This window comes from Manis pentadactyla, chromosome 3, assembly GCF_030020395.1.
Source record: "Manis pentadactyla isolate mManPen7 chromosome 3, mManPen7.hap1, whole genome shotgun sequence".
NCBI lineage: Eukaryota > Metazoa > Chordata > Mammalia > Pholidota > Manidae > Manis > Manis pentadactyla.
This window is the reverse complement of record NC_080021.1, coordinates 139,672,359-139,700,047: the sequence shown is the minus strand read 5'-3', so window position 1 is coordinate 139,700,047 and position 27,689 is coordinate 139,672,359. Positions and strand designations below refer to the sequence as shown.

At 40.6% G+C, this 27,689-nt stretch overlaps 1 protein-coding gene across 2 annotated transcripts in view; it reads left to right on the top strand.

Moving 5' to 3' along the window:
- NTRK2 (neurotrophic receptor tyrosine kinase 2) overlaps window positions 1-27,689 on the top strand; it is a 307,599-nt gene that overhangs the window by 56,300 nt on the left and 223,610 nt on the right. For both annotated transcript variants that reach the window (XM_036923242.2, XM_036923248.2), the window contains 3 exons: window positions 7,025-7,060; window positions 8,205-8,305; window positions 14,214-14,313. In XM_036923242.2, coding sequence (XP_036779137.1) covers window positions 7,025-7,060; window positions 8,205-8,305; window positions 14,214-14,313 — 237 coding nt within the window. The remainder of the gene's footprint in view (window positions 1-7,024; window positions 7,061-8,204; window positions 8,306-14,213; window positions 14,314-27,689) is intronic.

The window sequence follows — 27,689 nt, the reverse complement described above, 5'->3', positions numbered from 1 at the left end:
TGGCAGGAGTGCTTGTCCCACAAGCCTTCTGCCTGCAGGGAACATGGTTCAGGCTTGGAGTGGTGCCATGGAAACCCCATGGTGGGCGGTGGCCAACAGCAGCACTTCTCCCGAAAGAATCTCCTTTACGAGTCTTTCCTCCAACCTGAGACAAGACTTCTGGGACCTCTTAAAGTCTCAGAGTGAATCAGACATTGCAGAGGACACAGATCTAGACCTCAGCCAGTTCTCTTGTGAGTTCTGCCGTGCTGGTCTCCCCTTGGGAAGGAAGAACTGGTTGGACCTATCAAGATGGCAGCACTGACTGCTCCAGGATATCAACTAGTCATACTGATAAAAGTATAGGATGATTGGTGCACAAGCATATCACTCATTGGGTTTGGCAAAAAGTAGGATGAATTCAATATGTGGTATAAGGAGGCTTGGGTGAGGGGTCACAAAGAGACAGGAGTGCTGGGCCCCACAGAGAAAGTGCAGGGTTATCTGAGGATTCCCCAAAGATCCTGTCATATCCTATTTAGCTTACGGGCCAAAAATAAGACTTGTCTAAGATGTAATTGATCCTCTATGTGGCTGTTAGTGGAATTCAATCTTACCTAGAAAAGTTCCCTTGTGAACACAAGACTGCGTGGAGACTGAATGGGGATTAGAAGTGGTGGTGGAGGGGCGCTTGTTAAGCAGAATTTGAAGCAGAAGTTTATGGCAGACAGATTGCTTGTGAGTGTCATGAGGAAGACACTTGGAGCCTTTGCTGGCATCTTCTGATCAGATAGCACAAGTTTCAAGAATTTTCAGTCAGCCATTTCTGTAAACGTCACTGTGTTGATTGAGTAGATCCTCTGAAATCTTTACCCAAGTGATTAACACTTAGGCTTGGGACAAACCGAGTCAGAGCACTAGATGACAAAATAACCATGTTTTAAAGCTCGCCATTCTTTAGGCAGTACATAAAGAGCGTCTCAGTGGCCCACTCATTCAGGAAGACAGTCACAGCCCAAGAATGCTCATTCACACAAGCAGTGGGAGTTAGTGACTTATGCTTCCTAATTCAGGAGCAGCTGTCTCCTATGCAAAATGTGCGTCAGGAACAAACTATAAATATTGGAAAGAGTTTTCCCCACAGCTTCTCATTCGTGCTGTTTCATCAAAAGATTCATGATGTCTGGGTGAACTAGAGCTCTCTGCAGCACTTTGAATTGCCCTCAACCTGGCAGATTTAGATGTGGTGTTCTTAGGCCAAAGAATGTAGGGAGAGGAAATTTCTCCAAGTGTTACACATTAAGAAAATATAAAGCCCGTTACTTGCTTTTGGCCATTTGTCAGGACCTGTTTCTTGCCCTGGGAGCGAAAAGAAAGAAAGTTCTACCTGCTTTGCTTCCTTAAATAAAGAGAAGAGTGTAGTTCGGCTATAGACTCATAATAACCATGATAATTAAGATTTATTCTTAAATAGTTCTTTATGTCTCCAGAGTATGAATGTTAATTAATTATGCTTCCTGAAGCTCCTGAGGAGTTGCTAAGCCAATGCTATTATCCTCTCCTGCCGTGTGGAAGACTCCTTTGTTACAGAGAAAGTGAGGAGGCTCCCAAGACTGTAGGGTATGCCAGTGGTTCAGCCAGAGGAGAAACCCAGACATCTGAACCCCCAGTGTTTTCAGGTCCTGAGTTCAGTCTGCCATTTAGGAAGGGGCATAGAGAAAGATTGGGTCACCAAAGGCAGACTGCCATGACTTAGAAAACACTGTTGACCAAACAAAGACAGTTTATTTGAAAAGAACAAGCCTTTTGCCATTGCTTTGTCATATGGAATTCTTTGAAATATTTTTCAAGATCACACTAAAGAGAGTCTGAAAATCGAATAGGAAGAAAAGTCTTTTTTTTTTTAGGGCATTAGAGAGAGACTAAAAGCTTAAAGGAAGGAAGCAGATGTGTCTTCTGGCCTCCACCATTATTTTTATCTTGCAGTAGGATGGGAAGTGAACCCTGCTGTCAGGCCACCTACCTTCCCACAATTTTTTTAACCCTACAAATGTGTTTTTCCTCTCATTGTAGAGTCTTACAGTGAAAAAGCTATGGATATTTACATAAAGTCATGAGATGTGCATATGAGCTACAGCTGAGATTGGAAGATGGAAGCAGAAAGACCCCCACTTTAAGTCATTTAGTATAGAGTTAAGGGGATGGTCAAGTATGTTAATTTGGTATTGTTGCAGGAAAAAAGTGATTGTATCATCCATGCTTAGAAGCCTAATGCCCTAAGAGGGTCCATCTCTTGGAGGTGCAGACATCACATGTAATATGGAGCTTTGTCGGGGAGCAGGTGTGGCCGTAACGGGGTCTCTGCTGTTCTTGTCATGGGAGTGTGTCAGGTGCTGTGCTCTGGGCCTGTGAGTTCTGGCCCCCTAACTCCTGACAACAGGAATTAGGCTGAGAACAAAGGACAGGTGATTGTATTGCCTGGAGACATTCAACATCTCTCCGGAAGATAGAATTTGAACATCAAACAAGCAGAACTGTGTGCTTGGCCTTCACCTTCTCTTGGTTGGGAAGGAGTCACAGCTTCTGCACTTGAGTGAGCTGAGCAGGTAGAAAGCAGCCCACTGCTTGTCTGAAATGTCAGTGGAGGTAATGGAGTTTCTTCCTGGATGCCCACACTTTAGTCCAGAGATACCTGCATTGTGTTCCAGAGATTCCCGTATTTTATTCAGGAGATGCCCACATTTTATTCTAAAGATGTCTAACATGAAGCATTAGGGCCTGATGTCACCTTCTGCTGCCTAAATCTGAGATTTCTTTCTTAATGAGCTACTAAAAAAGTATTCAAGGAAGCACAGCCATTCTCCGTTCCCAGCCAGAAGTGCATTACTTGAGTCGGATGCCGCTCTTTTACCTTCTATTCATTCCCTTGTACTGGCTTTTCTCTCACATGGCCAGTCTTTGTCTTTCCTTATCACCTTCTAGGCCTGAGTATCTCCAACAGGGGTTTCTACCTTTAGCATATAGTGATATAGAATAAACATATTTAAGCTAAATAAAAAGAACCATTGAAAATTAAACTTAAAAATTGCAGGATATTTTCAAAATTTGACCATTGCCAGGAGTCTAAAATGGAAGTGGTGATTTTTCTCTGTCTGCATTTAAAATGAGGTTAATAATTACCTCCCTATTGGAGGGTAAACAGCATGGGAGGTTAACTTGACTGAGAAGTTGCTAGAAGCAAAATAGTGTGGTTGATGAGCTGGGGTCAGCTGGGGTAATGTGATCCTTATTGTTCAGAAACTCTAGCGTTCTGTGCATCCTGCCACTTGCCAGGCTTCCTAAACCTTTGTACCTGAAGAGGCGTTTCTTTTTTTTGGCCAGTAGGCCCTCATCAGACATAGTACAACAGTATGATAGGGAGGAAGAGGAAACCATTATTGTTCCACCCACATTGTCTTTCTGTGAGTTTCCTGATCTTGCACTACATCTGACTATTCCTGACAACAAAAGTAAAATGACAACTTCCCACATGTTGGGAAAATGAAGTTAGGAAAATATAGTGCTTTTCAGAAAGTTTAGATGTGACCTAATGGCTTTGCTGGTGAATGTGGTAGGGACGGCATGCACTGATGTGAATCATAAATCTGGAAAAGGATCTGTTTCTGGGCTAAACTATTTACTTTTGTTCACAGCCTAAATCCCATTTTTGTATGCCTGACATTTGCCACATTGAACTGATTTGATGTTTTGGATCTTCTTGGGGCTTTGTGTGAGTCATGTGTTTGGGTGCTCACTTTCTGTGATGAGACTAATGCCTTCCTGTCAGTCAGATTGACCAAAGCCCTTTCAATGTGTGGCTTAGATAAACCTGGCTGTGGTTCCTCAGAGTCTTTCTACTTTCTTACGGAATTGCATGTGTAAAAGCAGGTGGTGACTGTGTGGGGTTCCTGAGGGCATGAGAATAAATCAGCGTGACCAACTGGTCTCAGTTTTAGCACTAAAAATCCTGCATCTGGAGAAAGCCTTCATTCATGGATAAACTGCAAGGATTTGCCTGGGACTATGCAAGTTTTGAAACTTAAAGCCCAATGTCTCAGGAATTCTCCTTGTCTCAGGCAATCTGGGATGGTTGGCGAACCTAGTACAAATGAAGGTCTAACAGACATATACAAATTCTTAAAAAAGTACAAACCAAGTTATACTTGAATGTTATACTATGAATTGTTAAACTCATTAAATTCTTTAAAATAGGTTCTGTGCTTCTACCTTGGTGGTAGGACCATATGTTTTTAATGACTTAGAAAGCTGGATTTGAGGATTGAATTGTCAGATTCTTGGATTCCATGTGAGAATATAGCGGTTTTGGTAGAGCTGGTCCCCAGCCATGTCCCCTGCGCTGTACCTCTGACTATATAGTGAATAGTATATGAGAGGTAATGGTTGTGCTTGTGGGCACCACAGCCCACCTGTCCTCACTCAGTCCTCATGCCTCCCTTGGGTCTTGGGTCAGAGGGTGCCCATACTAGTGGTGGAGCCACCTGTCAGCTGACAGGAAAGGCTGGTCAGTCCTAGGAAGTGTGTTTGGGGCCTGTGGGAGGGGAATTCTGGGTCCTGGGCACCCGAAGTGAGGTCTAGGAGAGAAGAGTGGACTCTGGTGGGCAGGTACCCTTGCAGATTCAAACTATGTTGAGGGCACAGTGAGAAGGGGACCAGGGTGGAGTTTTCTAAGTAATGGATTACCAAGCAGTTCAAAGAATGACTTTCTCACTTTGGGTATGGGCCTTCAGCAGGAGTAGAAAGTCCTCATAGGGAGGGGACTTTGCAAAGGGAAGGAGCTTCTGTGATGGGTGGGTGACCTATAGATGACATCACTGGGGCTGCCAGTGGGGTTTCCTGATGCTTGACTCACTGAATTACTCCTTAAACTGCAGGGGAACCTTCAAGGCCCTTCTCAGGAATGTCAGGTCTACTACAAATTCTCATAATGCATATTGACATATTGTAACTCGAAACCACTTTAAAATGGTGTTTGGAATAATACAACTCAAAAGACAATTGAAATTTACTGTATTTGATGACTTTGCTTGAGTTGCTGCAGGGTCATCATATGTGGCTGCCCACGTTGTGCACTGCACAACTTCAGGTGGTACCTTTCACACAGACTAAAGTTTGAATGGCACCCTCAAGAGTTGTAGGAATCAGGGCCCTGCACAGCAGCATACAGTCTCCCTGAATTAAAGCGTACAACTGTTTACTTAATTTGTCCCCTGCTGAAATAGATATTCTTCTAGTTGAATGGTGTTCAAATTCTAATTTGAACACTGGGACTTTTATTATTACTGTTATTAAATATTTTATTATTTTTAACTTATTTTATATCTACTAATTATTTACTATTTAGATAATTTTTATATATTATTATTATTAAAAGAACTACTTTTATTTCATTTTTCATTTAGATTAACCTTGATTATTCAGTGGGGAAACCATGAACAGTAAATTGGCTCATGTTTTCCTTTATTTTAAATGATATTTTTTAAATAATATTTCAGAAGTAAAATTGGAATTGAATAAGCTTTATGGTTTGTAAGTTTTATTTTTTCACATGGTTGGTGAAGACTGAAAACATAGGAAGTAGCTTTGGAAATTCATTTTGTGGTCACTTAAATGTTATATCAAAATTTAATTTTATTTTCAAATAGGCTTTAATATAAATACCCAGTTAGTTCTGATTGGAGAATAAGTAGCAAATTTTTTTCCCCATTCATCTATTGATGGGTGATTTGCATTTTATTTTATTTATTAAAAATTTTTTTTTATTAAAGTATAGTTGATATCAAATATTATATTGGTTTCAAGTATAGAACATAGTGATTCAACAGCTACATGCGTTAAGTCCTCACCCCAACTAGTGTAGTTGTATCTGTCAACATAGAAAGATGTTACAAAACCATTGACCATCTTCTCTATGCTGTGCTTTCATCCCCATGACTAACTTATATTATGATTGAGACTTTGTGCATCTTTATTCCCTTCACCTATTTCACCCACTTGCCCTAACCCCCTCCTCCATGGTAACTACCAGTCACTTCCCAGTATCTGTGACTCTACTAACAAATGTTTTTGTCACCAGTTCTTGCTGGTGATGATTTAAAAAAAAAATTAAAAATATTAAAAATTGAAAATGTTTTTGGGAATTCTCATGGAAATATTTAAAAATATAATATTCTGACCATCTTGGTGACTAAAGAAGCATCCAAAAAATAAGTGTGTATATTTTTGCATGTCTTTCTGACATAACATTTATTTATCTCTTATACATAAATAATTTCAATAGAAAAAGTACATTTATTTTTCTGTGTTATATTAGGGCAAAAAAAAGGTTAATTCGACTTTGTCCCCTACCTCCCAGCCCCCAAAGACCAAGTGGAGAATGACACTGTACTTTAGATATCATTATACAGGCTGCCTAATAATGTGTTCATCAATGCAGATGGACCTGATAAAACATAGTTTAGAAGCAGTACCCAAACCGTCAGAGAATAGCAAAAGTGGCACAGAAATGTTCAGTCTCGGAAAAAAAATTACTAAGATTGCAATTAAAATGGACAAGTGTGTAATACACATAGTAAAGAGAAGGAAAAAGAAAAAAAGAAAAAAGAAAACAAAAGAAAAGAACTGGTTATAACTCATTGATTGATTAAGTTTTTCCAGCTTATGTGAATTATAATTTCTCTTTATTCTTTTGGAAGGGTAAAGGTCATGGGACTGGGGAGGGAACAGAGTTAACGTGAAGCAAAATGAGAATTCCAGGTTTTAATTACCTGTCCTATAAACAATCTATTCAATTATAAAACTTTCAGTATTTGTGGTATGGACTTGGTAATGGGGGGAATCTAGTAACCACAATGTTGCTCATGTAATTGTATATTAATGATACCCCCCCAAAAAACTTTCAATATTTATTTAGCTCATTTTAGTGGGTGGAAGTAATTTTTAAACTTTGAATGCATACTTACAAATCTTTTGCTTTTTTGCTTTTTAGGTGCAAACCCAAATTATCCTGATGTAATTTATGAAGGTAGCTATCATGTTGTCTTTGTTTTGTATTTTTTTCAAAATGTCTATCTAAAATGGAATAAATCAACTAAAAGAAGACCTTTATGCTCAGTTAAATATATACTTCAAGCATGACACAGGCCAAAATAATATTTCAAAAATCATTCAATATTGATGGCCATTTTCCCTTGATATTTACAGTGCCTGTAAATAGCACTTTCTCTCTCATGCTCTGTTCTTGGAAGTAGTAAATCCATTCTGCTATAACAGACATTTTGTTCCATAATTGGGAACTAATTACCTGTTTAAAAGCCATGACTACCAAGAAAAGGGAGGTGTATCCATTTCTAGCTATGACAGTAAACCCAATTCAGAATTAGGTTTCTTGGATAATGAGGAAGTTTGGCCCACAGACAGGAACCTCAAAGGTAGGGCATGTTTTAGGGCTGGTTAAACCAGCAGCTTGACCATGTTATCAGGCACCCAAGATTTTTTTATCTTTACACCCTTTGATACCTGTTGGAGCAGTTCCCTATCTATTAAGTCTGAAACTGAAAAACTGGTGATTCAGACGTCTTTTAAAAAGTTCACATGTGGGCCCAAGTTCCATATCAGTGCTGATTCCATATTCTTCTTAACCCAAATAAGATGCATCTGCCCTGGAACTAGTGTTGCTGATTTCAAGGCTGGCTTATGCTCAGGATCTGCCACCTCTTTGCCAGGTGACTAGTTACTAAACCTTCTTCATCTGGCTTTCTTTAGCTATAAAACTGGTGGTTTGACTCCATTTCTAAAAACTCTTCCAACTCTGGAAATCTTTGACTCTTAGATGGTGGGTCCTTTCTCATACTTATATTGTATACTTCATCAACAATGGGTTTTTGTTGATATACAAAGAAAGCCCCTAAACCTGGTTTGGAATTTGACCAACAAACAGTGATGTAAAGATCTGGGTTGCATAACTTTCTGGCATCATGCATTCTCCTCACCACAGCGGATTTGACCCAATAGTTGGGTCATGTTCCTCCCCAGCTGGGCTGTCGGTGGTTTGGAGCCTTTGCAATTCATCTTTCTCCATTGCTCTGGGTGGTACTGTGGACTTGTGTTTGTTGGCAACCTAATGACAACTTCACGGCTCCTTCTCTTTCCCATTTCTTCAATTTAAGATTATGGGACTGCAGCGAATGACATTGGAGACACCACCAACAGAAGTAATGAGATCCCTGCCACAGATGTTGCTGACAAAACCGGTCGGGAACATCTCTCGGTGAGTGGCAGGGATGGTGTGTCCTAGATCGGTTCTGAGCATTTTGGATGCTAAATGTTGGGGCAATGGAGCTGCTTCAATGCATGTCTTTCAACAGACATTTTTATTGTTCAGAAGAGTTTTGGAGGAATCAATAGAAAGGTTTAAGAGAAGTGATAAAGGTACAATGTAGCTTCTGACTTCTTGGTTCTGTTGTGTGCCCTTTAATTGCTCATGGTTCCTATTTTAAATAACTGTCCTTTAAAAGGTTACCACTAGGTGAGCCAGAAACCAGCCTTCTCATTCAGGCACATGTATAATTATTCCTGTCCTCCACACCTTCACATCTGTCTCCTTAAATATTTTAATATAAATGTTGGTGCCCACCAAATTTAAGGGATCTGGTAGGTTCTGGAAGGGACTGCAGAGGGAGGATATAAAAATATGAATGATATCAGGTGAGTCCACTACGAGCTTATACTTTAGCCAGAGTCCTAACATGTGAATGAATACTAGCACCTAAAATACAAATAGGGGCTGAGCAGTGTAGTGTGGGAGATAGAAACAGAGGGGCAGCGTCTCTGCTCTTCTCTGCTGGGAGAGCCAGAAGAGCTTCTGGGGGACAGCTGGCATTTGGTGTGGCCTGTGCACGATAGTGGGCATTTAGACATAGAGGAAGCACATTTTGGGTCTGTGAACAAGAGCTTGCAGACTGGAAAACAGTCTTTCTTGGAAGGTAAGGTGTGTGAAGGGCAACAGTCAGGGGCAAGGTTGGAGAAGCTGGTCATGCCGGGTTGTGAGGTTTTGAAGCACAGTGCCAGGTGGTTAGGTCTTTTGCATAGTGAGGAGCCACTGAAGGGGGTGAGCCAGGGCAGCAGGGTCACATGGCCCCAGCACCGTGGCAGGCTGGTCTGTCAGTGGCTCAGATCAAAATCCAGCGGGCAGGCTTCCTTCCTTCTTTTTTTTCCTCACTTGTCATGCACACCCAGTCCCATGTGCTGTGAGCTCTGCCTCCCTATAAACTCCAAACCCATCCCGATCTCCTCACCTCCACGGCCACAGCTGCAGGCTAACCCAGGGCTTGGTACTCTGCAGCCTGTGGACCAAGCCCGGTTCTCCACCTGTTTTTGTGTGGTCTTGCAGGCTAAGAATAGTTTTTACATTTTTTAAGTGGTTTGAAAAAAAAAAATCCAAAGAAGAATGATATTTTGGGACACATGAACATTTTATGAAATTCAAATGTCTGTGTCCATAAATAAAGTTTTATTGGAATGCAGTCATGTTCATTTACATATTGTGTGTGGCTACTTCTGTGCTACAGTGGTGCTGAAGTCATTGCAGCACAAACCGTAGGGCCTGCAAACCTGGAAACATTTACTGTAAGGCCCTTTACAGAGAAAGTTTGCCACAACTGCTCCTTCCTGGATGACCTGGACAGCCTCCTTCCTGACTCCCAGCTCCTGCTCTTGTGATTTTCCAGCCTTTCTTCATACAACAGCCTGAGTTACCTTTTCAAAGCACAAATCAGATCAGTCTTTTATTGTCATTCTCAAAGTCTTCCCAATGCAAGTGCAATAAAACTTACATTATAAAAGCCCAACTCCTCCTGGTGGCTCACAAAGCCCTACATTTCTCTGCTCTTTCACGTCCTGATTGTCACCATGTGGCTTTAGCTAGGGTAGCCAGCAGGCAGCCATTACCATGGTTCTTTTCTTCTGGGCAGTTACTATTGTTTAAATGGTCCTTCTTATTTATTGTTTGCTTGTTTAATGTTGTTTCACTTCCCTAAATTCTTTAGTGAGATTCTTTCTATCTCAGTGTTTTTCACAGCTATATGCCTAGTCCCTGGAATAGGGCTGGCGCCCAGGAGATGAGAAAAATTGCAGACCAATAAGACTCATGGTGAACACTGCAGAAGGGGTCGCCGAACAGAGAGACTGGAAGTGGGGTGACAAGTTAGGGAGGGGTCTAGAGAAGTAATAAAAATGTGGGATGTATCTTTAAACTGGGGCCATGGCAGTGGGACCAGGAAGCTCATGAACAGATGCAGCTCAACTGCAACTCAAAATATGCACGTCCCAGTATGTGGGCCCGCACTTCCCGGGCATTTCCAGAGATGACTTTGCGCTGCACTGAACTAATGAGGACAAATGCCCTGGAAAATCAACTGCAGAGTATTTTCTACTTCCTGCCATGTGCAATCATTTCAGTTTTTATTCTCCTACCAAACCATTCAATGTTTGGTGGTTTGGGAAAGTTGTTTGTGTACATAAGGAATCCAAGGAGCATGTGTTAAGCCCACAGGTGTGTATGCATCCCAATTGGGATTAAATGAAAAAATTTATGTCACCTTGAGTTTTCTCTTTTGAATCTAAATGGTACATTTCAGCCCCTAAATGGGCTATCTCAAGATGTTTGAACTGTGGATAGTAGGGCCCCTGGAAGGCCAGATGAGTGAAAAGAATCTTTGTTGAAAGTTCTTGCAGTATGACTCCACCTGAGGTCCTTAGAAATTTGCATGAGAGAGAGAGGTGCAAAACAATGTTTTGTAGAACTCAGAAAACATTTAAAAATTGTGGATGTGTGGGTCAGATATTTGATACATAACCAGTCCTTGATCATACAGAGGACGGTTAGATTAGATCAAGAGTTGCAGAGTCAGGGAGCTGGTATGGAAGCTAAAGGTGTCATCAGAGCATTTAAAAGCCAGCCTCAAGCACCATCTCTGGTCTGACATGTGTCCTCGTGGACCTTGCTGGACCCTCAGAGGAGAGCAGCTCCTTTGTCTATCCTGAAAGATAGCAGATAAAAGCCAGCCAACCTACTAACCAAGAATAAAACAACCAAACGCACTCACCCCTGCTTGTCTGCCACGTAACAACTGCCCCACCCCAGCAAGAAACTGTATTTATCACCCAGTCCATCCATGAGGAAATGAATTCTCTCATTGTCACAGGACTTTTTGTTTATTAAATAATTCTTTACACTTAGAACTGCTTCAGCAGATTTAAATACTTGTCATTAGCTGCTTTTTAGCAGTGAAGTCCCTTGCCATTTTCTAGGTTGATGTAAATATTCTGTGACAAAATAGAGAAGGCAGGGTAGGTATTATTGTCCCCATGTACAGACTGAGAAATGGAGGCTTGGAGAAGTCTGTTAGCTCTTACAGCTGGTGAAGGCAAGGTGTCCTGTGAACATGAGGACCCAGGTCTCCTACAGGCCAGTCACATACTTTCCAAAGTGGCTAAGGGACTGTCCATGGTGCTGCAGACAGGAGGTGCGGCTCAGCACAAGTCCTCCAACGTCTCTCCATCCCATTTCCTTGTCTACAAAATAGTTTGACTTTGTTTATTCAGGTATTCCCCTTCTATCTGTAGAAGTCTGGAATTTAATAATAAAGAGACTTAGAACTAAAGTACTATGATCTCTTTCCCATGAAAATGCTCATTAGGAATAAAGACTTTTTAAAAGAACACCAAAATCATTAGATACATTTGAGAGAAATGGTCTTAGATAGAATAAGTTGATCCATAATTAGTCTTTTTAAAATTGTCAACATTCTGTTTGTATATAGGCTGTGGAGACAATGTTAAGTCTGTGCTCAAACATTTGAAAAGCACTTCCTGGGAGAGCCACTCATAGCTGAAGTACAGAGGAGAGAATCATTACACCTTTGCTCCACCCTGGCCAAGGGCTTGTCGTGTGCCCTTTCTATGCTTTGTGACTTATTTAACGTTGTTCCCATCTGACATCAGAGAAGGTGTCTTGGGAGAATTAGCCATGTGTTTTAGTATGCTGCCTGAACTCTTGGCCTCATGCTTTGGAGAGACAATATAATGGGTAAATCACATACAAATCACAGGCTTTATACTTGGGCAGACTTTGGTTCAAATCCCAAGCTTGAGAGGTGTGATCTTGGGCTGCTTATTTAATTTTTTCTAAATCTCAGTTTTATCATTATCATAGCCAACACTGACTTGTTATTTACTGTAGTAAACACTGTTCCAATCCATTATCTGCATTAGTTCATTGGGGATTTACAATAACCTGCAAGGTAAAATTATTATATTACCTATTTTTTCACATGAAGATTATGAGACGCCGAGAGATTAAGTAATTCTGAAGACACACAGCTAGTAAGTGGTAAATCTAAAGTTTAAATGTAAGAAGAACCTATGTTCTTAATCTCTATACTGCTTCTTGCTATGACACAGGCATATCAGTCAGGATAAGCTGTGCTGTAGTAACAAAAATCCCCAAATCTTAGTGGCTTAAAACAGCAAAAGTTTATTTTTTGCTTCCTTACATATGTTGGTCTCATCCTTATTCCAAGACTAGGCAACAAGGCAGCCACTTTTGGGAAAGTTAGTGTTTATTTTGGCAGAGCATAAGAGAGCACTTAAGGTGGGGCTTTTCAACCTTGGCACAATTGACATTACTATTGATAAACAGTCCTCTGTAGTGGGGGCCATCCTGGGCACCATAGGATGTTTAGCAGCATGTCTGGCCTCAACCCCCAGGTGCCAGAAGCACTCTCCCTCCCAGCTGTGAAAACCCCAGATTGCCATGTGTCTCCTGTGTACAACATTATCCCTGGCTGAGAACCACTGCCTTAGTTCAAGATTTCACAGTAGCAATGAAATCTTCCACTTGACAGTGACATCTCAACTCATTGGTCAGAACTAAACACATGAATCCATCTCCACACAAGAAGCCAGGAAGTGAATCTTATGAAGAGAAAAGGAAATATTTGGGAACAGCCTTAATGAATACCACAGATGGAAATGATGATGTTTGTCTTCAGGATTAGTATGCAGATGAAATGGAACAAAGCAACTTGAGCATCCAAATCAGTGTGGACCTCTTAGTTTAGAGCAGGAGTCAACAAACTATGTCCAAATCCAGTAATCATCTGCTTCTGTAAATAAAGTTTTATTGAACCCATTCCTGTCCACTTGCTTATATACCATCTGTGGCTGCTTTCACACCACACCAGCAGAGTTGACAAATTTGCAAAATAGACTGTATGGCCCTGAAACCTGAAATATTCATGATCTAAATATTTTCTTTTTACAGGAAAAGTTTGTCAACTGCTGGTTTAGAGAATCAGACTTTTCTTGGAGGCAGGACCTTGGCCTGAATGGAAGCAGACACACAGCCCAGCTTCCACCTTTGTTTCTGAAATGTTAATATGCACATCATTAGCGTAAGGCACTTGTCCCTCTGTGATGTCCAGCTCAGTGCTGTGGCAGGATTCGTGTAGACCTTCATCTTCCTTCTCTGCACATCTGCATTTTGCAATTATGTTTTTAAATTAAAAAAAAATTGTATTGACCTCTATCGTACATACAGGAAAGTGTATTTTAAGCCTACAACCCAGTGAACTTCCTCAAATGAACTCACCCACAGGTGTCTGCCTACTCCTTTGCAGGCCTGCTCATGGCTCCAAGAGGACCCTGACTTCTAAGAATAGCAATAGCCAGCTTAAAAAGACCTTTTAATTATGGATAATTTTTAAACATGCACAAAGGTAGAGAGATTAGTAAAATGAACCCCTTTGTGTCTTTTTGCCAGCTTCAAAAATAGTCAATATTGTGTCAATCATTTTTCCTGTACTATCTCTCCTCTCTCCAGGTAGGTAGGTAGACAGATAGGGAGAGATCAATAAGATAGAGATATAGTGTCAACTAGATACCCAGTTTTATATGCTTAAACTTAGGTTTTCTCATTCGTAAAGTTGTGGTAATAATAGGACCTACATTCTTTATCATGGAGCTTTTGAGGATGAAGAGAACTGATGTACATGACATTCTTAGACCAGCAAGTAGTCAGCACTCAATCAATATGAACTGTCGTCATCATGCTCATCCTCATCTGTATGTAGGGAGAAATTAGCAAGGTCATAACCACCCTCCCGTCCTTTCTCCAGGTGTACGCTGTCGTTGTGATTGCCTCTGTGGTGGGATTCTGTCTGCTGGTAATGCTATTTCTGCTGAAGTTGGCAAGACACTCCAAGTTTGGCATGAAAGGTAAGAAGGGTCATGTTTATTTTACTTCTTATGTGGAATCATTTTTGGCTTATGACTAATGCTAATTACCACTAAAGAAGGAAGCAGCTAGATTAACGATGATTAAGTTTTAAGGCTGAAAAAAATAGCAACAAGAGGATATGATACTACAAATCAAGGCAGAGCAAAATAATGTTGATTACTCAGCACTACCCACTTTCCCATGAGGACCGTTGTCTCAGAAGACATTGAACTGGTTTCCTGAGTATCAACTGACTAATAATCAGGTAGGCAAAGAGAGCCTGAGTTTTCCTTGTGTTCCAGAAAGGCAGGCGAGGCCTGGTGGAAGGAGGCTAGTTAAGGACATGTGTATTTTATGCAGAAAGGTCCTTTCTGCTGTACATTTGGCTTCCAGACCTTCTGTGGTATGCGTGTGTTGCCATGACTTTTCAGATTCTCACCTTTTGAAATTTGAACAGTGTTGGAAATCAAAATAAGAACAGCCATTGGCCATACATTAAAGCTTTGCAAACGAGTGGCTCCTTGTTTTAATGGAAAAATCCTCAGTGCTCGATGAAAAATTAGAGACTATGTTGCCCAAGAATAGATCATTGGTCTCTTTTAGAGGATTAAAAATTCATTTTCAGGGGAAAACTTGTTTAAATGTTCTTGATATGTAAATAGCCAAGTTTCAGTGATTTGAAAGCATTGCTCAGAAGTGTAAACTTACGTATTGACTAATATGTCATTGTTGAATTTTGTGTGGTCTCTTATAAATAGACACTAGCTTGGGAAAGCTGCGAAGAAAATTTAGTGGTGTCTTAGTTGTGTTGGAGAAAAAGTCCTGATGGGTTATCTTGATCTGAATGGTTCATTACAGTCACTATTAATGTTGTTAACTTTCTTGGAAGTGATGTTTCAGTAGCAGTCAGTTGTCCAGCGTACACTGGGCTCTGGGGTGGATTAGATCTATTTCTGACAAAGTTTTCTCTTCTCCCTTTGTTGGTGCCCATGACTGAAATTCCTAAACTCAAAACCCATGGGGAGAAATAGTGGTAAGTTGGGCCTTAAAAATTCCCAGATTTCCTTCTATCCTTGACATTCTTTTAGAGGAGGAAATATTTCCCTCCCATTATGAATAAGACTTGGGAGGGGACTATACTACAGCAGTTTTAATTCTACATGGTGGTTCACAGACTTGACTTTGCATAGGGAACTCCTAGAAGGCTTATGAAAACACAGGTTTCTGGGCCACCCCTCAACTTTCTGGTTTAATAGGTCTGAGGTAAGCCTGAAACTTCGCATTTCTAACAATTTCCAAGGGACACTGATGCTATTCTTGGCCATGCATTCTTGGAGAACCACTGTTGTATGGGGTCTCTTTCTACCTGATGTGTTTCTGAGTGTGGTAAGATGTGGGAGAGGCGTTGCAAACTAAACTCACCTGTTGCCTTGCAGACCTTTCTGGGCCCCCATGTTTTGCTGGTACCCAGGTCCGGGATGGGCTGCTACCCTTTGTGTGCCAGCCGCCGGCCATAACATTTTGCTTTTCTCATTCTGATCAGGTGCTTTCTTTGCTTGGAGGCATGTGGAGTGAATGTCCCCAGGTAGAGGTTTTGCAGGACAGAGCCAGATCCTATCACACTATCACTTTCCTGTCTGGGTGGGTTAGTTTGAGCTCTTTCATCTCATGGGCTCTTTAGAGAGATGATATGTCCAGGTCCTTCTGTGAGCTCAGCAAAACACTGGGGACCTTTGGAGCAATATTTAGGAGCCACTCTTTACCCTAGCTTTGTGTTAGAAAAATGACCATAAATGTTAACAACATGCTCTCTCTAGTGCAGTGATGGAGAAGTAAAGGTAGACATGTTTCAGAGACGATTCTATTTCATAGAGACTCTGGCTCTAAGACTGAAATAGTTTTTTATTTGGATAACTTAGGGGTGATTACTGCTAAATCGCCTTCATTTTCTGAGTATAATCTGAGGGTACCCTTAATGAATCGTAAGAAAGATTTTGCTGAACTTTGTCACAGAGCCAGCAAATAATTTTCCTGAGCTGTTATTACTATATCATGTGTTTCACTCCCTCACTTCTAAACATAAATAAAATTGTTTTAAAAAATTTGTCTTGGAGACTCATGTTCTTGTTTAGAAAAGCTATTTTTAGCTACACATCTCTCTGTGACATGGTTCGAACAGAACAGGCCTAAATTGAGGTTATTGTTCTACTTCAGGTGCTGAGTTGATCGTTCTGCGGAATCTAGAGGATAAGATGTCTCTCATCTAATGAAACCACATAAAAAGTGGTGTTTAAAAATTAATGCAAGTTAATGTACTTTAAATGCTATTGGAGCTGGGATCATGGCTGAAAAAACATATGTCTTAAAAAGAGAAGAATATGTAAAAACAGTATTATACTTCTTGAAATAACCAGGAAATATGTCAGTTGTGATTTCTGAGTAACCAGTGTATAGCTTGGGCCAGCGCCAGTGGGTAGTTCCATGTACTAGGCCAGTGGCTAATGTGCATATGAGCTATTCTCAATGCCATTCTTGTCCTCAGAAGCACTTCCGGCAGATTCTGCCCTGACTCATATTCCCTTGTTCTGGGGGCAACTGGCCCACCCGTAGATGTTTATAGCTTTTGGCCCATCCCTGGCATCATACACTTGAGTGATGAGCATCATCTGTTTTAATCCATAGTAGAAGCCTTGGGATTATAAACTACAGTTTAATACTGTTGATACGAAGAGCCCAGGTAACGCAAACCAGAGACCTCTTAAAATCCTCCTGCCACTGAATACAGGGCAACTCTAGTTTTATGGGCTGATCTGACACCCCAAGCATTATTGGATGGCATTGCTTCCATGGAAATGTGTCTCTAAATTCCAAAACGGGGGATTAAAGCTATATTTTAGAATACAACCAGTGAACATAGGTGTGTCTTTTGGAGGTGGGTCTATGTGACTATAAACTTCAGAGGATTTCTTTCTCTATCAGTTCACCCTAACCAAACACTGATGGTGCAATCTTGAATGTGTGTAGCTTCTGACTGTGAGCTCCATGGTGATGGAGTTCATATGAACCTTGTTCATCATTATTTATTCAGGGCCAAGACCAAAGTTGGCACTCAGTAATTACTAATTGGCTGAATGAATGATCACAGAGAATTTGGTAATTGGAAATTGATAGTTGGAAAGTAGTTAATATTTAGAGGACAGCTCCTTTGTGAGTGGGTGAAGAGAGATCTTGGAGCATTTGTAAATTTCTAAAGGAGTCAAAGCCCCCTACTCTTTCCAACTATTCCAGATAAGTAATAGCCATAGGCAGATCATTTTGTCCTGGTTTCATCTAAGGATATGGAGGTTTTCACACACTGTCTTAAACAATTATTGTTGCTTTAAGTTTAGGGTTCACTTGGACTTTGCATTTTGCGCACAGGCACCTCCAATTTCTGCCTCTCTACCTTTGAATGTATGGCCTCGGAGTATGTGCCTTTGTCCAGCTCTGAAGCTGGCAGAAGTGCCAGATGGTGGCTTCTATCTTGGTGTTAAACTAGAATTTAGCCTTCATTACAGCTTGATATATTTTAAACTTCTTGTCACTAATGTGCAATAGATTACCTGTCACTTCTCAATAAAGATGTCTAGAGGTAGAATTTACTGGTCAGCTTTTACCTGCTCGTATCTGTGCCTTTATACTGCCCTGTTGTTTTTTGGTTGAATATCTAGCTAGCATAGTTGCACAAGCTCTGAATAAAGCCCCTCTGCTAGTGCCCGGCCACCTGCACAGGGATTATTCAACATACATGTGTTTAACACATATGAATAACATGTATAACAAGTCTACCTAAATCTATGTCTATATCGATAGCCCTATACATAAATACACAATTTTATCCCTTTTCTTTAAGGCTACCTCTGATTTGTTTAAATTTTAATTTTCCCTGAACTAGGGCTCAAGGACTTTTCCAGAGCAGTTTTATTGCCAAAGGAACAGGCAGCCAGGCCATTGAATGCTCTTACTTGTGTAGTGACTTGTGTTTAGTTCTCTCATTGCTTCCTGGCTCCCTTTTTTCACTGAAGATGTACAAGTGCATGTGAAGGGGAGGTGGAATCATCTAGAGGCACAGGGGCTGCCAAGTCTCTCAAGAGTGCTCCACGTTGGGAGCCCTGCCTGATGGCATGGATGGCTTACAGGGCAGGGAAAAATGTAAGGGAGCCAGAAGGGTGGAGGGGGTTTGGCATGCGTCACACTGGTGGAGAAGAGTTGTGGCCATTGGCTTTGCGCTGCTTGTACCTCCTGATGGAAGTCCATATGTGATATTTATTCCCTAAATACCAATGCATCCTTTGTCCTTCTAGAGTAAATATCTAACCGACCTGAAGAGACCCTCAGGAGGAACTGGGATAGGACGGCTTTCCTCTCATTCAGTGTTGACAGCGTGCAGATTCCTCTGCAGCCTAATGTCCTTGCAGGGAAACTGCTGACTTGCACTCATTCCTACTATATGAGCTGCAGATATTTCCCATCAGTTACTGACTGAAGTACTACATTGCTTCAGAATGGAGAGCCAGGTTTTCTTAGCTCCAGATTCAAGGTCTACCGTTTAAGTTTATCCTCGTATAAATGATCTTCTAAATGTCTTTCAACAGCAACCAAAAATTTTGTTATTTAAAAATAGTCATAAACATAGTGGGGCCAAACCTTAAGAGGTTGAAGGTTAAAGCCTTTTATATGTGCTGAAAACAATTCTGGAAACTTAGGAGGTTGAGCTTAACAGATACTTGGATCAACTTTTAAAGGAGGGGAAAATGTGACTGAAAGCCAGAAACACAGTGGTAGAAACATCTGTAAGCAAAAACTGTTTTCCATATGCACCCCCCCAAATTATTTTTTAAATACAAATAGCATTAAAAAAACCAGTAACACATGAATGCATTCTTGTTTTTCCCAATTTTAAGTAGTTCAGAAATGTATAGAGCTAAAAGTGGGAGTGGCACTTGACTCTCCTCTCTCATCACCACTTCCGCTCCTAGGAGTAACCCTCTGTCACCATCCACAATACATATATTATGTAAATAATAAAATACGTAGCTCCACCTATTATGTAGATAATCAAATCTACTCATCTGTGGTTCATAAAGAAATTATAATGCTGATCTTGCACTGCATCTTTTTTAAGGTAACAATTTGCCTTGTAGATCTGTCTGTATCTGTGCCTCTGAGTCTACCGCATTCTATTTTACAGTGTTTCTGAAGTAGTCTGGTATCAGACTACTTGAGTCTGAATCCTGGGTCTGCCCATTACAAGCTGAGTGACTTCGGGCAAGTTTCTCATCCTCCCTTGCCTCAGTATTTCCATCTGTAATGAGGCATCTCATAGGCTTGTTATAAAACAAACTGAATTTATATACATGAAACATTTGGGAAAGTTCCTGGCATTTAGTAATTGCTATACACAAATACTTATGTTGTTATTATTGAGGAATTGTGATTTATTTTCTTCTTTTAATGGATGTTTGTGTCTTTACCCAGTTTTCAGAAATTTATTTCAAATTATGCCTTTCATGTAAAGATAGAGATTTAGAAATGGATTGCTGACAGACATGGTGTGTATATTTTAAATCCTCCTTATCAGTTATTATCAATTTTTGTATTTTTGCCAACTGAGTTAAAATAATATCCTGATTAATCATAAAGTTAATAAGCATCTTTATCAGAGTCAGAGTAAGAAGAAATGTGTATTTTTACTTGTTGACTGGCTGACTTTATAAATCATATATATCAATCTTTTATTAGACATAGATACTGCTTATATTTTCTTCTAGACTTTTTAAAATAGTGGCTTTTGGCAAACAAAAGGCATTACTTTTTTATAGATGTAAATCTGTCTTTTTCATCTAAGATTTGCGTCTTGCTTAGGAAGTCTTCTCCCTGAAGTTGTAAACATACTTTAATATTTCTTCCCCTAGTTTTACTCTGTGTATGTGTGTTTTAACTTAGTTCTTTAATCTTTTTGAATTTTTTAAACTCGGTGTGAAGTACTCCATTTTTTTCAGAGATATATAGAATAAAGATATTTGAACAAATTTTAGTGTGATATTTTCAGAGAGTCCAATGGTACTATTCTAAGTTTCTGGAATCAAAAAGCCCCTAATTCTAAAACAAAAAGAAATTTTGAAGAACTAAACTATTAACTCTTTTGTAAAGTAAGTAATGAACTCTGTTGGTTCTCTTATAATATATGGGAATATAAACCTCACAAAATATTATCAGGTAATGTAGGTTTTCACTGGAACCTTACTTTACTCTCTACTCCCAGCTTCATATTGAGCTCCCAGTATATCTTAGTGCTTTCTTAGTAGAGAACAAAATATATCAGTAACAATAAATCCTTGGAAATTTCAGAAAAGACAGTCAGTTGGAAGAGTTACTGAGTGATTGACAAACTGGAAATTTATTGAAAGAAAAGAATTAGTTTAGTCATTCCTTTCTTGTCATGTGAAGATGGTGTCCAAAGATTTCCCCACGTGTCTGTGAGGTGAAGACCTACCTTCCAAATTTTATATCTTTTAGGACCAAGATTTGGGTTATGCCCATGTGAGGGCATGCTTATTCTTGGCAGCGTATCAAAAATAGGTGTTGAACTTTCAGGACCTGGTCCGGCAGGCAAGACAGGAAGCAGAAATAGTGCATTTCTCCCCTCAGCCTCCCAAGTGCACTGACCTTGAACTTCTAGAATTCCCTGTCTTCCCTGGGCATCCCCTAAGGCCAGGGTGATCTGGGGGAGGGCCAAGGTCTGCCTGGAAGCACAGAGTGTGTGCAGTGCTGTTTAGGGACTTTCAACATGAAAAGTTTCCCCAGAAGGTAAAAAGTCCCTGAGAAAATGAGGTTTTTGTGAGGAAAAATCTCTGAGGAAAATTAGGTAAAGTGAGGAACAATTGTTACCCATTCTTTGGTTCTCTATAAGTCTGTGGCGGACTCACTTTGACCTTCTCACCCAGATCACAGCGTCCCTGAAAGGGGTCTTTCCAGATATCAGGCAGGCTGCTGGTGCTCGCCTTTTCTCCTTCATCTCTCTTACTTTTTTGCCTTTTATTTTTGTCCCTGCCATTTTGTCCTTCTGCATCCCTGGGCTTCCTGATTTTGAATTCTTCCCTCTTTCTTTTGGTTTTCTTCCTCCTCATTCCTAGTATCTGATTTTGGTGGACAAGCTTTTCAGAACTTACAAAGAAGTCAGATAATAACTTGGCTTCAATTTTAACATATGCTTTGATTTTATTGTACTCTACTTTGGGCAAGAGTACTGAATGACTATGGGAATTAATTTAGCTGGAAATCAGCAGAAGTGTTGTCATGTGGCACTTTGGAAGGCAGCCGATTTGAGTACTGCACATCCTTCGTTGTTTGTACATTGTTAAGTCTTAAGTCTTCAAACCTAAGAGCATGTAGGGATCTAATACTGGAGACTTGCAAATCACCCAGGCCAGGGTTCAAATCCCAGATTTCCTACCTGCTAACCATGATTTTGGGGAAGTTTTTCAACTTGCTCAATCTTAGACTCTTCTTTGGTAAAAGGAGAGAATAATCTCCCATCTCTCAGGGGCTTAGTGCTTAGTACTAAATCAGTGCTTAGTTTAGTGTCTGGCTTATTGAGCTAATTCCATAAGAGGTAGCTATTTATCACATTTATGTCACAGTAATAAATCATTAAGGAAAAAAGTGTTTGGGGAGGGTCCTCTCTGAGTTTATACTTAGTCTGAATCGCAGAAAAATGTCCCAGATGTATACTGTGCATATCAATGTTTTAAGGTTTATTAGTTGACATTATAGAAAAACCGTAATTCTAATGTGTCCTGTATGGGCATGTATTACAAATATAAAGTTGCTGAAACATAAGTTCATTTTAAGCCCTTCAGCCCTTAAAGACACTACATGTGAGTCATTGCAAATTCTTAATTTTGGTATCCTTTGAACAATTCATCTGTTTAAATTGTTTTGAGGTTTATGAGAAATATGTTTTATTGATTGATTGATTTGGTATGTAGATTTTATGAGTTTCATTTGGGAGGAGCACTTACTGTGGGGAAGGGGCAGAAAGGTCAGGCAAGGGTGGGATAGGGAAAAGGGCCCTCGTTCCCCCAATAACCATTAGCTTAAATCTAGAAACATGAGCTCCTGGAGTTGCCTGCCTGAATGTGCTTCTCTTTTGCATGGAAGGAACTGCAACTGCTAAAATGGTTTCCTTTAACAAAAATTGGCTTTAATTTTTTATGTCTTTACATCCTGCAAGAGCTGTAAAAAGGGATTCTGGAGCAAATGACTTCTTCCTTATACAGCTGATTGTCATTCATATTATTACATCCATAGACCGAGACCCTGCATTTCCTGTGAGAGGTACCAAGGCTCAAGCAGGCAAGTGGTGGTAGAAGATTGCTTTTAATCAAGGCATCAGCAAAAGTAGAAATCACTGGCTTCTTCTGTGATCAGGTGGGAGCTTTCATGATCTGAACACAGAGAGAAGAGAGAGATTGAAAGAAAATGGGAAAGAGTGTGTTATACTTCCAGTTTACTTCTTTATATCTTTAGTAAGAGATTCATATCCTGAACTGAACACACAAGAGTCATCTCAGCCCCAACTAAGGATAGTGGAAGGGAGGAAGGGGTCTTGAGTTCAGATGTGGGAGTAGAGAATGCTGGAAATGAGGTGTGATTTCTATTTAAGTTGTGCTTCTCAACTTCAGTGGTCCTGGCAAGACCTGACTGCAGTCAGCCACCCAACTGAGCCTTTCCCACACTTACTTCCTGAATCATTTGCAAAATAAAAATGTGTACATGCACAGAAATAACAGTCCAGGACCAAAAGGCATCTCAGAGTCACCTCCAGCTTTTTAATATCTGCCATCCTGATACAAAACATTCAAAACAATCACGCACTCACTAGAAGTGTCTACAATGTGCTTCTGATGATGTCCTTGATTATTCTGGTCTGTAATGATACAGTCATTTTTTTTTCTCTACTGTGGAAACACAGTCTCCTTACTATTAACATAAGACATATTGTATTGGTATGGTGATCTCAGACAGTTATAGGCCACCAAGTCAGGGCATCTCACTCTCCTCCTCATTTCCTCCAGCTGCATTTTGGTTTATGGGCCTGGTGGAGTGTGTGCCTCAGGGATTATGAAGTGCCACTGGGTGGAAGGGCATATCTGTGGCATTGGTAGTCATTCTCTGTGTGGTAGCTGCTGCCCATCCTTCCACTTGTCCTCAGCAGCCTATCTGAGCAAGTCACAGATCTGCCATCTTGTGTTCTTAGCCAGGTTCCACCACCTTCACATGCCTTTCTACAAGGGCATGCTTGACACTTTGGGGACACAGGAAATGCCATGAAACTGACCCTTGCACTCTCTGCCTGGACACATGGTAGTCTTCCGACTTTATCACTGTCATGTCCTTATAGGCTTGGGAGTACTCTCACTTTCTGGCCCCCTTCTCATGTCCTCTCAGAAAGATGGACTCAGGGCTCTTCTTCTTTTGAATCTCTAACCCTGACTAGAGGTCATTGATTGATTTGGCATATGGGTTTCCCAGCTCCCTAGTTCCTGGAGGACAGATTACAGGGTTCCCCCCACCTACATCTAACTTGCTGTCTGCCCCCAGACTCTTTCTATTCCCTATGGGGACAGAAAGAAGATGAAAAGCAGTTGCTCTGGGAGGAGGAGGTTCCCCACTCTGGGCAAGTTCATCATGAATTCATCGAGACCAAATAAAAATAAGAGCAGTTTAGGGGGTGGTTAAAAGGGGTTCACACCATGTTTATTCTCACAGCGGTCACCCAGTTATGTACAAGCAGTAAGTCTGAATGTGTTCTCCAGGCTGGCTATAGGCTCTGCTCCCTAGTGCTGCCTCCCCTAGGCATGCCAGACCAAGTTATGTACCAGGAACTGAGGAGAGGAGAGAATGGGTGTTTCCTCTCCACCCTCCCCTGGGCTGGTACTCCCATGACTGACTGGTGACTCTGTCACAGGTAAGCATCCTGCCTCTCTCATAAGTAGGCAAAGCAGGCTCCTTTTTATATATAATGGGCACTTTTAAAGCCAGGCATGAGTACTGGTCAGAAATTTCCATTTTCTCTACAGTGGTTTTGCCTGATTTCATTTTCTTCCAAATAATTTTTGTCGTACATGTGGATCTTGCTCTTCTCTTCATCTTTTTATTAGGAAATTTTCAAGTGAAAGAAAGTTGGATGCTTATTACAATGAACATCAAGAATATTACAATGTACAGTCAACACCTAGATTCAACCTTTAATGTTTTGCCGTTTGAAAAAAAAGTTGCATGTCACTTCATTCCTAAAACCTCCAGTGTTTCTTCTAAAACTATGGACAAAGTATCTCCTAAAAGCACAACTCCAATATCATTATCACTATACCCAAAAAAGTTAAAACAACTCTATAATATGGACAATATCTAGTCTACCTTCATATTTTCCCAATTATTCAACAATACCTTTTAGAGCTACTTCTAAGTGTGATGTCACAATTTATAAGAAATACCTATTTGGTCATTCAGATGACCAAAATATATTTCTCAGATTTAGTTGATCTTCATCTACAGTTACTGAAAATGCTTAGGAGCAGTAAAGGTGAAATGGTGTCTTATTATGTTAATGGCACTTTTGGACCACCACCCAAGGGGCAGGGGCTGGTTGCCAAGGGAACCAACCCAGTGATTAGAGGGAGGGAACTTTCAGCTCCCAGCCCCTAAGTTTTGGAAGGGTAGGGGGCAGGGGGCTGGAGAGTGAGTCAGCCAATGGCCAAGGACTCAGCGAATCATGACTAGGTAATGAAGCCCTCACAAACACCCACGAAAAGAGCATTTTTGCTCCCTTATGCATCCTATCTTGCTTACTGACTGAGAGAGCTTCCACACTTGGGTAACCAATGCTTCCACATGCCACCGAGCCAGGCTCCAAGCTCCACGAGGATAGAATCTTCTTTTTGGGTTCTTGCCCTATGCATCTCTTTGTCTGGCTATTAACTTGTTTCCTTTATTAAGCTAGTAAACATATTTTCCTGAGTTCTGTGAGCTGCTCTAGCAAATTAATTGAATCTAAGGGTGAGTTTGTGGGAACCTGTGTTCTGTAGCTGGTCAGTTAAAAGCACAGGTGACAGCCTAGGCCTTGAGACTGGCACCTGGAGTTGGGGCAGGTGGGGCAAGTTTTGTTGAGGGAGCTCCTTAACCCTGTGAATCTGGGCTGTCTCCAGGCAGATAGTGGCAGAACTGAGTTGAATTCTCAGATACCCTGCTGCTGTTTGAGAATCACTTGTGCCATGTGTGGGAAAGCTCCCCACCCCACGTACACACACATTGGAATTGGGTCTGGGAACTTGAACGGACCAATATCCACTCATAGCTCATGCATAGCATTTGGTCATTGTGTATCTTTGGTCCCTTTCAGTCTAGAATGTTGCTGTATTAATTTTTTTTTCCTCCTGCCATTGACTTTGAAGAAACCAGCCAGTTGTCCTGGGGAATGTCCTTCATTCTGGCAGTGTCTGCTAGTTTCCTAGTGGGATTTTTAACTTGTCATTTATTCCTTGTAATTCTTCTGAACTGGGACTTACTTTTCAAGGCTCGATTAGATTCCGGTGAAACATTCCTGGGTTGAAGACTGTCACAGAGACGCCGTGCACTTCACATTGCAGCCATTGGGGAAACATATTGTGTCAAAGTGTTATACTATTAGTGTTGGACCACTTTTCAAAAGTGTGACCACCATATTTTGTCTTTGTAAATATAAGTTTCCCTTTGCAATTGGTAGGTAATGATAGAGTGATAGTTTGATACCTAGCAAATATCCTCTTGGCCCGAAACTTGAACCAAATGGGGTTAGTATCCAGTTCTGATCCTTTATTGAAAAAAGTATTTAATTTCCAAGAGTTGCAGAACAGTGTTTTTCTAATTGAATCAGTTCTTCTCCATACTAGCTTCCATTAAAAAAAAAAAAGAACATTTGGCCTTGACCAAAGATTTCAACTCTTGTAATTTTAGTTCTACCTGGATAGCCCTTCCTGGAGGCTATGGGTGTTTGGTATTCAGCTGCCTACACTTGAGAAGGTCATAGGGTTACAGAGGAGATTTATAGTCACATGTTACACTATCAAATGTATTATTTTATTTTAGAAAATATTATTTATTTTGTGCTTCTCTAAGTCATTGAGCAAAGATAGTGTGGGAATTTTATTTTTTTCCTTATCATGGTTATACATTAAGTAGGTATTAATAAACCTAATTGCTTTAGGATTCCCTTCTGCATCTTTGTGGTTATTGGTAGAATCAAGGATGGTGAGACCTGGCAGTAGGCCTAGGAATCATCCCAAGCCTTTATCACAGAGATGAGGGCACTGGGGCTCAGGGAGCCTAAGCAACTTGCCCAGGTTACATAGCTGGTTTGTGGCACATCCAGGGCCTGATTCCAGGCCTCATGACTCCACCTTATTGTTTTATGCTGTGAGACTAAGAAACATCGTGAGAATCAATAAAACTTACCTCCACACCAAGTTCACTGCTTTAGCACTAGTATGCATTGCCATTAGATGTCACTAGTATTTATTGCCCCTGCTCTTTATTGTCACTGCATGATGGTTTCTCAAAACAGGGGACATAAGTCAGGAGTAACAAGATGGTTTTAGGAGATACTTAAGAGCTAACATCTTGAATTTTGATAGTTCTCTATTTATTTCAATGTTTATTAGGAAAAATATGCCTGCCACATTATAAGCTTGATTTCATGATATTATTGTTTAGGATAAGACTTAAGCTAAAAAAGTGAAGAACAATATTAAGTAAATAATTTTAATTTCAATTTTAAAAAGATGATTTGAATAGGACTACCCTAAGGCATTGGAAATTTAATGTTTAACAGAACAAAGTTTCGGCCTCATGGAACTTAAGCTAGTAGAAAGGAGAGACGAAAATCAGAGAAGGAGATATAAATGTAGTCTATAGGTAAGGCCAATGCTATGAATAAAGTCAAACAAAGTAGGAAGAGGACAGTGAGGGTTTTGCTATTTTTATGGAGTTAAGAAAAGCCTATCTGATGGGATGATGTTTGAGCCAAGAGTTGAAGGCAGTGAGGGAGTGAGCATGCTGGTATCTGATGGAACAGAATTCTAAGCAGAGGGAACAGCAAATGTAAGGGCGTGGAGGCTGGAGCAAGCTCTTGCAGAGGAGGAACAGCAGAGATAGTGTGGCAGGAGGGGAGTAGAGGGTGGGGGTAGGGAGAGCAGTAGGAGAGATAAGAACGGTGGCAGAAATGTGGCTTATGTAGGGACTTGCATTATGCTTTGCATTTGCATATGTGTAATGTATATATATACAAGTACAT